At 40.0% G+C, this 13,552-nt stretch overlaps 1 protein-coding gene across 1 annotated transcript; it reads right to left on the bottom strand.

The window, feature by feature from the left end:
- Positions 1 to 748: 748 nt before the first annotated feature.
- Positions 749 to 12,022, bottom strand: bco2l (beta-carotene 15, 15-dioxygenase 2, like). The gene is made up of 12 exons (XM_010735736.3): positions 11,953 to 12,022; positions 9,931 to 10,108; positions 9,265 to 9,476; positions 8,705 to 8,820; positions 8,496 to 8,598; positions 8,235 to 8,375; positions 6,493 to 6,653; positions 5,847 to 6,017; positions 5,039 to 5,176; positions 4,113 to 4,295; positions 3,823 to 3,933; positions 749 to 3,506 (listed from the first exon to the last, which is right to left on the bottom strand). Exons 1-12 carry the CDS (start codon positions 11,984 to 11,986, stop codon positions 3,390 to 3,392), a joined length of 1,665 nt encoding a protein of 554 aa, XP_010734038.3. The 5' UTR covers positions 11,987 to 12,022; the 3' UTR covers positions 749 to 3,389.
- Between the last annotated feature and the right edge of the window lie 1,530 nt (positions 12,023 to 13,552).

Here is a 13,552-nt window from a genome sequence, read left to right as displayed (position 1 = left end):
AACCCATACAGATTTGCAAATGATTTCTGAGGCACAGGGTTCAAAGGTGGACAATGATGACGAAAATGTCATCATTCATTTCAGCATACACCCCAACACTTCACATTGACATCTGTGTTTCCTCTGATTTAAAGACTGATCTTTAAAAAAAAAAAAAAAAAAACGAGCACAATGACTTATATTATATTTGTGTTCGGAGGAAATAAGCCCAGAAAACCCACAGAATCCGCCATTTCTCAAAGTGGCTTCGCATTAAACAAAATGACATTGTTGTGCATCATCGCTTAAACAGTGTCTGGAATGTCATAAATCTTTACAAATCTTGAAAACAAAGTCTCTATTTAGAGGCTCTGACAGTGACAAACTGCAAGGCCACTGGCTCATAATGATGTTTGACTGTCAGCCCAGGCTTCCATCCAAGTGGGAAAAGAGCTTGCCGTTATAATGGCAAAATCAGCCTCATTCTGCCTATATTGGCCCGGGCTTATTCTTGTCTCCCCCCTAGAGTTTAAAGTCTCTGTCATTATGAGGACACTGAAAAGCCACCACCACGAATGTCTCCTGCATCTGTCCCGCAGTCGTGCTGCAGTGACAGACAAAACAAAATCTACATAAACCTCTCCAGTTGTTTTTAAGCAGGAGAAACATGATGGCATTCTTGTGCCTTTTGAGCAACTATTTTCAAAACCAGACCCAATTTTTTTTTTCCTCTTTTATTTCAGCAGATAACAAAGCGTTTAGTTATTCAAGTAATTTTTCACTAAGGAGCAGCTGCATAAACTGTCTAAAGTTCACAGTTGCTTGAGCAGTAGGCTCAGGAGGCAAAATACATTTCTAATAAGACGAAAAAAAAAGAAGCGAAGACAGAAACATTAGCTGCGAATACAGTGAATAAAAACAACTAAATCTGTATTGTGGGTTCTTATTCAGGCATTTCCATCCATGATAGTGCAATATGGATAAATCCTGTCCTCACATTTTTTTTTTTTCTTGAGCCAGCCTGTCACGTCCGTGGTGGCAGTTAATTCTTGTTGACATTGCACGATTCACCCCCTCCATGGGTATGTAATTGCTCCATTCTGACTTCATAAAGCATCCCCAGTTTTTTTATTTTTTTCCCTCATGTACAATTAGAGAGGGAGCCCACAGAGAAACACACACACACACACACACACATATGCATGCACACTTTTATAAATAATCATATAGTTATTTGCACTGGAGGAAGCGCTTGCAGACACGCGCGCGCATGCAGATGCACATAATCTGTATGTCAGATAACCACGCTCCCACAAGACTGTGAAGATAGGGAATGACAAATCTGGATATAGAAGACATTGTTCCCACTATTGAGGGAAATCAGACTGTGCCTCTGAGAAGTGTGCCTAATATGGTGAATATAGATGATATCATTATGAATTCATGGGATATGAAATAACGATACAGATAACAGTCAGAGTTAAGACTCCGTGCAATAACTTGTGCTTAGTGAGACAGCAGGACGGGGTTTGTGAGTGAGCTCATGCTACTCTCATGGGTCAAATAAGAGCTTAGAGAGTCTGTAACTGTCACCTTGAAAGCAGGACAGACACGCTTGCATACAAATGTTGTGTATGCAAGTTTATTTGTGTGTACAGTGTTCAATCATTCAAACTCAAGCCAGGCGAGTCTGACACATTAAGCCATCAAAGTGTTAATTATCTAGGAAAACACCTTGAATGAACCATTGATCCTTTTGTTTGGCATGTCATCCAATAATACATTAAATTTAAAAGGGCAACATTGATAAGGGTTTGCTATGCAAACACAAAATTTAGCTTTTGGATTATCTGAGGCCAAAGGTCGCTGTATCTCTCTCTGCTGGTCACGCTCGTTTGAGAGAGTACTAATGAACCTGAAAATACAGTATGTGCACAGATACACACACACAGACACACACAGCCGAGCACACACAGAGGTTAAGCATGACTGATTAGATTAGGAATTATGGGCGAATTAACGTGTATCTTGGGAGACCTGTACAGCATGCTTATTAGGAGACGCAGCTCGAGTTGAGTAGATAACATGCAAAAAAACATAAGTGTTGTTAATTCCCAGTATTAGATTAATTTAAACAGTACACTATTGCTCTGTTCCCTCCGGTTTTATTCAGTTCAGTGTAATAAGAAAAGCTAAAGATGAAACCTCTGCCTGTGTGTACTGTACAGTCATAAATTACCGAAGGTTAGAGCTTGCTGTTGCAAAATATCATTAAAACTTCTGTAAGTGTAACTCATGACTGGAAGTCAATTTTGAAATATTAAAAAAGGAAAAAAAGAAATATATATGTGGGTCACAATATTTGAAACCTCTTGGCTTTCACGCAGCCATAATGCCTGTATCAGGTGCAGAGCCCGGAGTCAGTTCAAATCAATCAGTTCAGATCAATGTGAGAGGGAAAATAACCGATGAAGGAAGCATCAGCGAAGTCAATCGTGAAGTCGGTGGAGTGACAAGCGCTGCTGTAGGCTGCTTCACATTCTGCGTAGGGGCATGTGTGCTTTGTTTTCACACAGCGTGGTTTAATACAATGGAGCGACAAACTGCGCTCGGTCGCGCACAAGGTCCTACATGTCAGTGTTTATGTGTATGTCAACTTTGTTTTGGGTTGTTTTGAGCGTATAAACAGCACTGCATTTGTGATGTGACCTCTGCTAGACTCTCTGGAGGCTATCGACCAGTTAGATCCATTTGTTTTCCAGGCATTTCAGACGTTGTCCATTTCTATCACATTACTTTGACAGAAATTGAATTTCCTCTGATGCATTTTTATGTATCCTAAGTGCTGCTCTGTTCGCACTGGGAGTATACCGTTTCAAGTGGCGTGATGATGCAAAAACACTATGGGTTTAAACAGGGAAAAAAAGGGGGAAATGGATTTTATTTTAATGTGAGTATTGGCTTTCATGTAGTTGGATTTTTTTTTAATGTTTCCACATAAATTATTAGTCCTTCCAAGTACGCATAATTCACGTGGTGCTCTGGCCATTGTCTGAAGGCTGTTTCATACATTATCTTACAAGAGCACATAAGAACACACAGAGGACAAACTTCAGCGTGCTGACGCCATGCTGGGCTTTCTGTCTTGTTAGTCTCCAAAAGATCGCCATCTTTCTGACTGTTGTGGCAGCACACAGGGAGGACATGTACCTCTTTCTATCAGAGAGGCACAAACAAATAGCATGAGTCTGCAGATTTTTGAGGTTTTTTCTTCAGTTCTTATTTCTTTTCTTCTTCTTTTACAGCTCAGGGACTTTTCAGGCGACGACATCAACAGAGATATTCTCTTCTGTGGCTGGTTGCCGGTTCAATTTCAGCAATTTACCGCCGAGCTGCAAACAGCGGCACGTCTAGCCCATCTGGTTAAACACACCGTGGGTCCCGTATGGGACATTGACAGGGACCTCAGCTCTGCCCAGTTCAGTGAATGTCTTGGCATCCAGAACAAGAAGGAAAGTACTTTTCTCCTGGAAACAGAAACAGAGGAGTTTAAATATGTTATGTAAAGAAAAAGGTCACCCTTTCCACATTGATGATAGTGAAAGTATCTAACCATTTGTTTTCTGCATGCATAGTAAAATATATATATGGTCAGGTCACATAGAAAAAAATATTCTGCTCTGCAAATGTTATGACTAACTGGTGGCGGATATATTTTTTCTCACAGTACAGTGTCAGAGTGCACTGTTACAATCTAATGTCAATATCAGTCAAAGTAACATGACGTTAACAGTGTCTGCTGGCTCCTGTACTGTGTGTGTTTTTTTGTAGTTGTTGACTTACGTGTCTCGGTGTGATGATGACTGACAGGACCACTCCGTCATCTTCTTCAGTAGCTTTGGGCGAAGCAACAAAGACAGGCTCAGACGGGTACAAGCCGGGATAACGCCACACCTAGACAGAGAAGATTACATAAACATCCCCTTTTTTCACTCAGAGCTGTTTCATGTTCTAAAACCAACCTAACCTGCTGCTCTCGGTGATAGAGAAGCAGCAGTAGAAATAACTTTGATGTGATAATACTTTGCCCAGTTAACAATGAGCCTCTAAAGTCGCCTTTGATTGATAGAGACCTTAAGCTCCTTGGTGTGTACATCCATCTTGAGCAGGGAGTCGCTAAAGACGTGTCCAAAGCCACAGGAGTAGAAGTAGCGGTAAGGTCTGCCATTGTACTGCTCATAGTTGATCTGAGGGAACTCAAGTCCACCGTATTGAAGCAGCTCGTCATCGTAAAGCTCCTCATGGGTCAAGAGGACCTGAAGGATAGTACAAAGAAGTCTCAGAGCAGTGCAACTTTTACATTTTATCCCAAAACATGTGCCCAGTTAATGCACCCCAGCAGACCTGAATCAATAGTGCATTATTCTCTAAAGCAGGACACCTGCACAAGATCCATTCATTTTGAATTTAACTTAAGGACATATGAGTTTCTTTAAAATTCTACTTGAAAAATACACGTACCTTCAATTGCAATTACAAACTCATATTTTCATATTTGACTTCAGTGCTGCCAGCAGCGCTTTCACAGCTGTTTCTCAGCTGTTATAACACCACTTTCACTGAAAACTAAAACTGAGGACAGTGTCACTCAGGTAGCCATGACAACTAAAACATCACCTTTTCTTTAAACATTAAAGCCTTAGTCTACTAAGAAAATGTTGGATAGTGTGTGTGTGTGTGTGTGTGCGTGTGTGTGTGTGTGTGTGTAGGGGGCGGCAATTGTAAATGTCAATTGTTCAGCCGCTTAGTGGACTCTCATTTTGACATCATTTTTATCTGCAGTAAGTCATGAAATTACTATCTCGCAGAAAGTACCTTCAGTGTCTCATCATGTTGAATAATTGCGCCGAGTGCGTGGGAGTGAATTGGTCGTATTCATCATGATTATAGGTCTCACACTTTACTTGATTCCAGTAAAACCAGATCGAATGTAATGTACAGTTAAACATATTACTTTATATACAGCGTTCTGAGCATACTGCGCTCGGATTAATCCTACCTCCCCTGGCTTTGTCTTCTTTGCTGTGGCTTTATAGTTATGCAGAGTGACAAGATTTTGGTCCAAAGGTGTTTGTTCATCCACAGTCAGGGGTAGGACGTATCTCCTTGGGAGGTTTCTGCACAGCGAGTTGTAAAACTGCCAAAAGAAATCATAAAGATGTGGAAAACTGTGAATGTGGCTCCTTTGACTGAAAGGTGCATTGCAACCTCAGGCACAATCAGACCCAAACAGATAGAAAATACTGACACATTTATGTTCCGACATGGCATATAGTATATTGTTTTGGAGGCATTTTTATATTACTTTTATGTTTTGATTAAAGCAACACGCTTCACCGCCTCTGAAATAGCAGAGGTTTCAAAAGCTTATTGAATCAGAAACTGAACAATTCATGAGTGACAAGAGAGAGTAAGAGGAACAAAGGAGAAATACAATTTAACATCCTCTGCCCAAGAAATGAACTTAAATAATAATTGTAAATGAGAAAGCGAGAGATGCCCTTGGTAAGATAAAATGGCACTTTCACCTCACAGAAGCCTCTATAACTCTCTTCACTTATGTTGTGCGGAAATTGTTTAAAGTCACTAAAAACCGGGTGGGTGGATCATTGATATGGTGTTTGAAAATGCAAACTAGCTGAACATTAGAAACAGAAACACACACTACTGTGTCCTAATAATAGTCCAGTAAAAGCCAGCACTTCAATCCGAGCCACTCACTGATGACAAATTAATAATATCATTATGTCAGGCCTTTGTGATTATGTGCGTGCTGGCATATGATTGCAATGGTGGTATGCATTTACCTTGTCCATTTCCTCTCCTGACTCTCTGCGGAGGTTCTCAAGCGTGAAGTCTCCAATGACCTCACCATCGTCGCCACAGCACATGTCCATTACCAAGAACCCGTTGTCTTCATAAGCATTGATCTGATGCAGTGTGAACATGGGTGCTGCATGGTACCTCACTTCACTCTCCTGTTGCACCGATAACAGCAACCAGTCAGGGAAATATTCACAAACCAATCTTGGACAAACAAAAAGGAGTTTCTGTGTCGGTGTTAACATTTGAGTACAGGCTGGCACTGCTGTTGTTGCGTCGCACCTTCACATTATGGAAGTTTTGATATTGTATGCTTAATGGGTATGCTGTGTAATGAGATGAGAAAATTGAGAGTAACAATGTATGAGAAAAGGCTACACCATCAGAGTGTGACTTCATCAAAATAAATAAGGAAAAAACTTCGCCATGCGTGAAGAGATTAGCTTGCAGTTTCCCTTTTTTTCTTCTGACTATTCAGCAAATGGGTGTGTGTGTTTCCAACTTCACACTTCATTTGTACGACGACTCCCTTGAAAAAGAGATTTTTAATCTCAATGGGACCTTTCCTGGTTAAATAAATGTTTAATAAAAATACTGCTGCTGCTGTGTGGTAAACTAATCTCAACCCACCTTGCCGGTGTGCCTGTCGACCAAGTGGAAGACCGTTCCATACTGCGGCTCCCAGGTCATGACTTTATGAAAACTCTTTCCCTGGATTCTGTACAGCATGAACTTCAGCAGGTCCAGCTTGATTGGCTGCTCGATGAACACAATGTAGTTCTCTGACATGACTGCAGAGGGAAACGCATGCATTAAAAAACACCAGTGACGTACAGTATTATCCATCATGCGTCATAAATCATATTTTCAGGCTCGTATACTATCGACCTGCAGTGTCATGGTGGGATAATATATTTAAAAGTTTACAGGTAGTGTAACTCATCAGTGCTATGCTAATTCTGTATACGGCTTTCATGACAGTCCATTAGTGTTTGCAGGGTCCTGCTGCCTCATAAATTGTTTTTTTATAAACATGCATAAAGTGGGTCTAATTATTCCAAGGCCATGTGACCTGTCAATGTGATTTCAGTGGCTTGGGTGTGAGATTAAAAATAGTGTAGTCTATATGTAAACTAAGAGGAGTTTGTAAGTGGCTCCATGCTGTTTAATTGGACCAAAAATCACCCCATGGGACTATTTTTCTGTTTCTTTGTTGGAGGCCATATCCACCGTTACACCTCTTTTGGCCGGTCAGTCTGAAAAGAACATTTTTCTTGCCTCAGTACCAACCTCTCCTGACACAGGAGACAAAAATATTGTGCTAGCAATGTGAACTAGGGGCTAAACACACCCCCCCTATCTACTGTAACCCTACTGACTGAAGTAATTGTGTGGTGCCTTGTGCAACCGTACAATCTTCCATCACTTGTGAGATTTCTTGGTGCCACACAGTCTGGCAGAGAAATGGTGGTCTAGACTTAGATATAATCAGGGAACGGTACAAAAAACTAAATGCAGCAACATTGTGTTAGATCAGGCAATACAATGAAGTCATGCTTGTTTTGTCTGACTGGCATAAGTCTAGACCAGTAATATCCTATATTCATATTCATACAGGTGTACACTTTGGCCATTATAACAATTCTTATTTTGACTCTGATAATGCCAGTGCTGTCGCAGCTCTCTAAACCAATCCCGACGTCCACATTATGCACTAAGCTTTTGATGCTGTTGACTTTACAAAGATCTAATATTCATGTATTTGTTTATTAGGGGGATTAGTTCTCCCAGCAGGAACAAGGACTCCGCCGGGAAAGCTAATTCTCTAAGACTTCCCTCAAAGAGCAGAGCATATTCCAGCGAATCTAACTGCAGAACCATTTGCCACAAATGTTCCTGACATAAGTGTCTCTGACTGAAATATAGACATATAACAGTAAGAAGTGATTTTACAAACAACAAAACATCAAACACTATTACACAGATTATGATGGTTTATCTCCTCCATGGAAGGAACAACAGTAAAAAAATAAAAAAAATATGATTGTGTGTCTTTTTGACACATTTAATATTTTTTACACAGAGCGTATGACAAAGTGTGCACTTTTGTGTGAGTCATAGACGGAGAGCGATAGTGAAAGCTGAAGAGAAAGACAAAGAAGCCGTGATTGACAAAAAGAAGCAGGATGAGAGCAGAATTCAAATTAGTAATTAATAAGGGCGTGAAAAAACTGCGAGCCTCTCTTTCAGTGAAGTAGTCTCACCCTGTCAGTGCAGCAAAACTAAATCTTGCATATAATTCACTAATTCTAGCAGACTACTTGTAAAAAAAAAAAAAAAACTGTGGTGTTATACTGTGGTGTGTATCTCACCAAAGCTGTGATAATAGGAGGGTCTTCTGGCTTCAGCTGCACGGATGGAGCAGATCACTTTAGCGCCATTCAGGTCTGCAGAGTCCTCCGTTGCTGCCTTGTCCTCAGGAGGAGGCACACGGATGATGTTGTAGAAGAAACCTGCAGATGAGGAGGCCCAGAAACTTATGATGTTGTACACAAGAGGGATATTTACATAAATATGTGGTTAGGTGGGTAGACAGGAGGGAAGCAAGGAGCCAAGGTGGGAGGCAAGGTTACCGCTTTTGCCGTAGGAGTTGCCCATATTGTACGATGCCCCTTCACGGTCATAGTGTGGATGAGCTGTAGCCGAATTGACAGCAATGTATTGACTCCAGTCCACCTGAAATGGACAGCATCCTCATCATCATTAATAACACTCACCTTCCTCGTGTTTTCCCCTCTGACTCTCAAAAGAGACTGTTGTTATATTTATGAAAGTGACTCACCTTCTCCTTTGTCTCCAGGGTCTGTGGATCTACTCGTCTCATGTAGTTAGTTTCTGTGCTGACATAATAGTCGCCTTTGTACTTGACAAAGTTCACACTGGCGTTATCTGTGGCCTCTGTTCACACAGCGATGTCAGGAACACATTAAATATAGTCTTTCAGCAACACTCATCGTTCTTACAGTTATCAGTGGAAACTACTTTTCCATCAATTTGTTCTTCCACAGTTTTTCAGAAGCTTTAAGTCATGCACCAGATTGATCTTTTCCCTCACAGACACACACATACACGTACAAATATTGACCTGTGTTCCCTTTACCTCGACAAAAAACTGAATATAATGTAACAGTAGCCTTCATTAGGCTGGAGAAGCAATATACAATACAACACATGCAGTCTAGAGCATGAGCCTCTAGTGATCTGGCATAGCTGCCTTGTTACCTCTATTCACAAATGAATTGAACAGTTTAATAATGCATCTGGCACTGCTGGTGATACATTATGCGGCAGTGGAGCGGATTACACGTGGGAATATGCAATATGTAAAGAAGACATACATACTAGGAACCTGAAAGCGTGAAAAGAAGCGTGCAAAGATGTTCTTGCAGGGATCGGGCATGGCTAAAGTCCCGAACTCCGACACCACGATGCGGTCCTTCTCTGAGTTGCGGACATATGAGTCACTTCTCAGGAATCTGCTACTGTAGGTGACATTGCCCTCACAGATGTGGAACCGGTGCATCATGGCCATGCCGTCAAACCAGTGGGTGTATCTGAGAGGGGGAAAAAAGGGACAATTGAATTCTCACCAGGGTATTTATGTACACGAAGTAGGGAGAGCGATTGGATTGAAAATGTTCATGGGTGAAAAGAAAATAACCCTTTTGTGGCTCAGCATGCGACAGCTTAAACTAGATGATTTGAATGTTTCTGCTTTCCTCTTTAGACAATTCACTGAATGTCTCTGAATTGTATGTCCTGAGAAATCCTGTTATATACAGGTAGAGGTCACAGACTGGATCAGAAATACTGTATGCTGTTGTTTCGCCTGCTATTATTAAAACTATAGGGTTTGAACATAGAGATTTTTAGATACAGATGTGTCTAATTGGTTTAGTTGATGTATCAAGACCTGTCAGTCAATGTGGGAGTGACAGCAGGTTTCAATCCTTTTTGTGAATTCCTTTAAATCACTGCTTTTTGGTCATGTTTTTCTTTCTCAAATACCTGTCTTTCCCGAATTCAAACTTCCCAGGACCGTTCCTCAGGAAGCTCCCATTGATCCAGGTTGGAACAGTTCCCCTGATGGTGGTGGGGATTGGATCAGGGGTCTCCTCCACAGAACGTACCAGCGGCGCCATGCTCTCCAGTCCACTGGCCTGTGGACATCGCTGCCTGCTGGACACTGAGAACGGGAGAGGAGAGGTTTTTTTGAGTCTGACTGTGAAATCTGTCAAATATTTAGATACAATCATGATCCGCAGCCGACCTCTTGGCCTCACACCTTCCCCGACTCTCTCTCTCTCAAATAAATCATTGAAAGCTTTGGAACTCTGAACAAGTGTGAATGAGGAAGTAATTTAAGATCCTGCAGAAATCTGAACAGTTCATCTGACTTAACTATTCCCGTTTGCAGACTCTCACTGACTGATTATCAACACAATCAACAAGAAAGATGTTCAGCAGCTTTATCTAATTATAATAAAATTCATCTTTATATAATTTCCAGTCTTTTAAACATACAGCATGTCACACCTTTGCACCTTCTATACACAGGATCCTTTTCTTGTTGTTCGTACACCAGTATGCGTATTTTTAGCTTGCAGTACTCAAAGCAAACAATCAAACTATGCATGTGATTCAAAAGTGCTTGCGAGGATACAAACATGGACTTCTTTATGATAGGAGACATTATGTTTTGCAACAGCTCCCGCTTGGGTAAACTCATGGCCCTCCGGGGTCATGCACTGTGAATGACACCTGCACTATCTACTTTCCTATCGGTTATCCAATAACCAATTTCTGTTCATTACCTCATATCTCCACACATAATGGAGATTGTAAGACACATATGAGAGTTACATGATTAGCAAAAGCAAATCACCGTGGTTCAATACACAGCCCCATGCTGAGCTCAGGTTACAATATCAGAGTTTTTTTTTTGACTATCTGAATGGTTATTGCAACCAATCAGCGGAGGCAGAATTTTGTTCCTTCCCATGACACTAGTACAACAGACAATAAAAACGAGAATGTGCAATAGAGAGATAACCGCTGTAGGCTTTAACAATCTCTTACAATGTTGACTTTGTGAGTTTTGATTGTGATTACTGCAGCATTGCAAATGATGCCTGAACGTGTGGGGGGTATTTCTTACAGCCGCAAATCGAATCTCTGGAAAACAAAAAACAGCGACACTGACAAACACAGAGCTGTTGTGGATAATAACTTCAGGTATTGCTTTTTTAAAACATCTTTCTTTCTTCCTTCCTTTCTTTTTGATAATGACAATTGAAACAGTAGTTCATTTGTAACAGCTATTGCTTTAACGAATTGTTTTCCACGCGGCACCAACAGTATGTCGGTGCTGAAGTAAATGACCTTGTTGAAATTAGCTGTCATATTCCTGCACATCTTTTTTTAATTCCTGTTCTTTTCATTTTTACAGTTCAGGGACCTGTCAGACAGTTTTCTTATTTTATTTAACAGCTGAGAATGACTAAAAGCTGTTAATGAGACATTGTGCACATTCTTTTTCCGGCTCTGATTCAACAGGAGACCTTGAAGCAGGAACAATGGAAAATGCCAACATGTCTTATTGTAACTGCAGATCCGATGTTGAAATGCAGCAAAATATGACTAAGCCACATTATCTAAATGCACGTCTCTGTGTGGAACTCTCTTTTCACAGATGCTATTGTTTATCCCTCCTTTTGAATGGTTATACTCAGCAATGCAATAAATGTCTACACTACTTTTGAGCGAAATGTTGCTTCAGTGAAATGTTGATTCAGTAAGTCATGTCCTTTTCCCATAATATACAATCAAAGAGCATTCAAGCAAAATGTGCCCTTGTGCCTCTTTTAAAAAAAACGAACTAACACAGTTCATTTATCACAAACACAACAAACCAACCATGTTTGTTTTTGCTTCACCTTCATATGTTTTATGAATTAAATCAATCTGCTGGAATAAAATATTGACTGTATCGCTCAGTCTCCTGGCTACACATCTGAAGTGTGTACTCACCGCTTTGTGTCTGTGGCTCTGTGGTCTTGGACATGGCTGGTTGTTCTGTGGCTTTGATGAGACAAACAGAGGATTTATATAAGCTCTAAGGAAAACCTTTGGACCTTTGTGTCATGATCCACTCCTGGCTTTCTATCGCTCACCTGCTCAACTGTTCCAACGCTGCTCCCAGTCTGTGCTGTTTTTGGGTCCAACCTCACGGCAATTACACTTTGGTTCCTTGTCAAGTGAAGGAAGCGCTTAACAACAGTATGCTCGTGTTGACTATCTCATTTACACAGTTATAAAAGTGACAAGAAAGGCAGCGTTCACATGTCATAATAAGGCTCACTGTGTGCATAGAACATTGCTGCAGAGTACTCAAGGACAGCATAACTAAGTTTAATTAATTAATTTAATCATTATAATCACTGTGAAATATAAATTCTTCACACTGTATATACTGTTTATATATATACACATGCATACTTTACTTTAATAATAATTTATATCCATTCAATATTTATTTCTTTGCACCATTTGTATTTTTAAACATTCACACTTAGAGATATTATTTTGTTGTTTGTTTCTTTTTATACATACTTATATATACATATTCATATATTTCACATCATTGCATGCATGTAGTTTTACATTAACAACATGTTTATTTTTTACCTTTCTTCAGCTTTGTCCTGGTGTGTCTATTTCTATTTTTCCTGTAAACCGCAGTCATATTCATTGTGTGTGTATACATACATACTAACAAAGGTGATTCTGATTACCTCAAGGCTACAATACTATACAATGTTTTTATTATCAATAGTAGTAGCAGTGGTAGTCTTTATTGCTATTGTTATTTACTGTATATAAATCCATCTGTGCAAATGACCTTTAGGTTATACTCAGCGCTTACGCCACGTTGCTGATTTTATCTAATCTCCCTATTTTCTCACTATCTTCACGCAGCTGCAGGTTAATGTTACATAAGATATCCATAATCACTATAAATATTACACCAACATCATCAGCTCTGTGGCATCTGGCAAATGCATCATTTAGGCGGCGCACAAAGGAAAGTTAGCAAAATACTTAACTGCTGTTGAAATATAAATACACATAAACAACAGGTAATGAATGTTAACTGTCCGTGCAATATTTAGTCAGTGTGTCCACTTCTGATAAGCACTATTTTCAAATTCCATGACATTGCAGGCTCCCCCAAGACCCCAAAGTAACCATGCATATAGGGAGAAAAAACAATCCTTCCAAATCTGAAAGTGTTAGCATGGTTCCAAAAAAACAATTTATTATGAAAACCTCTGCAGATAAGTGTGTGTATAACTGTAAGATGCGTTAATGCAGAAGACTCAAAGGGAAGCACACAAATGTAGAAAACTGTGTACTAAAAGTAAAAATGAGAAATGGGGACAAATCTGTATATAAAGTAGATAGAAATAAGATGTAGGTCTCCAATATCTGTTTTATAAATGTGAAGTTTGGTAGAGGGATTAATATTATAGACAGAATAAGGCTGCAGAAACACGTAGAATTAAGGATGGAAACATGCAAGGGTGAATGCTGAATTCAGGTTGTTTGAGATCTTCACTGGTTGTGGTAT

Source organism: Larimichthys crocea, chromosome III (assembly GCF_000972845.2).
Source record: "Larimichthys crocea isolate SSNF chromosome III, L_crocea_2.0, whole genome shotgun sequence".
NCBI lineage: Eukaryota > Metazoa > Chordata > Actinopteri > Sciaenidae > Larimichthys > Larimichthys crocea.
The sequence above is the reverse complement of the archived record's forward strand: the minus strand, read 5'-3'. Positions and strand labels throughout refer to the sequence as shown.

Excerpts from the sequence above, each read along its gene's own strand:
- bco2l (XM_010735736.3), bottom strand. The coding sequence starts at position 11,986 with ATGTCCAAGACCACAGAGCCACAGACACAAAGCG. Across the intron at positions 5,177-5,846 it reads CAGGAGAGGAAATGGACAAG|TTTTACAACTCGCTGTGCAG; the intron begins GTAAATGCATAC and ends TTCTTTTGGCAG. Across the intron at positions 4,296-5,038 it reads AGAAGACAAAGCCAGGGGAG|GTCCTCTTGACCCATGAGGA; the intron begins GTAGGATTAATC and ends ACTATCCTTCAG.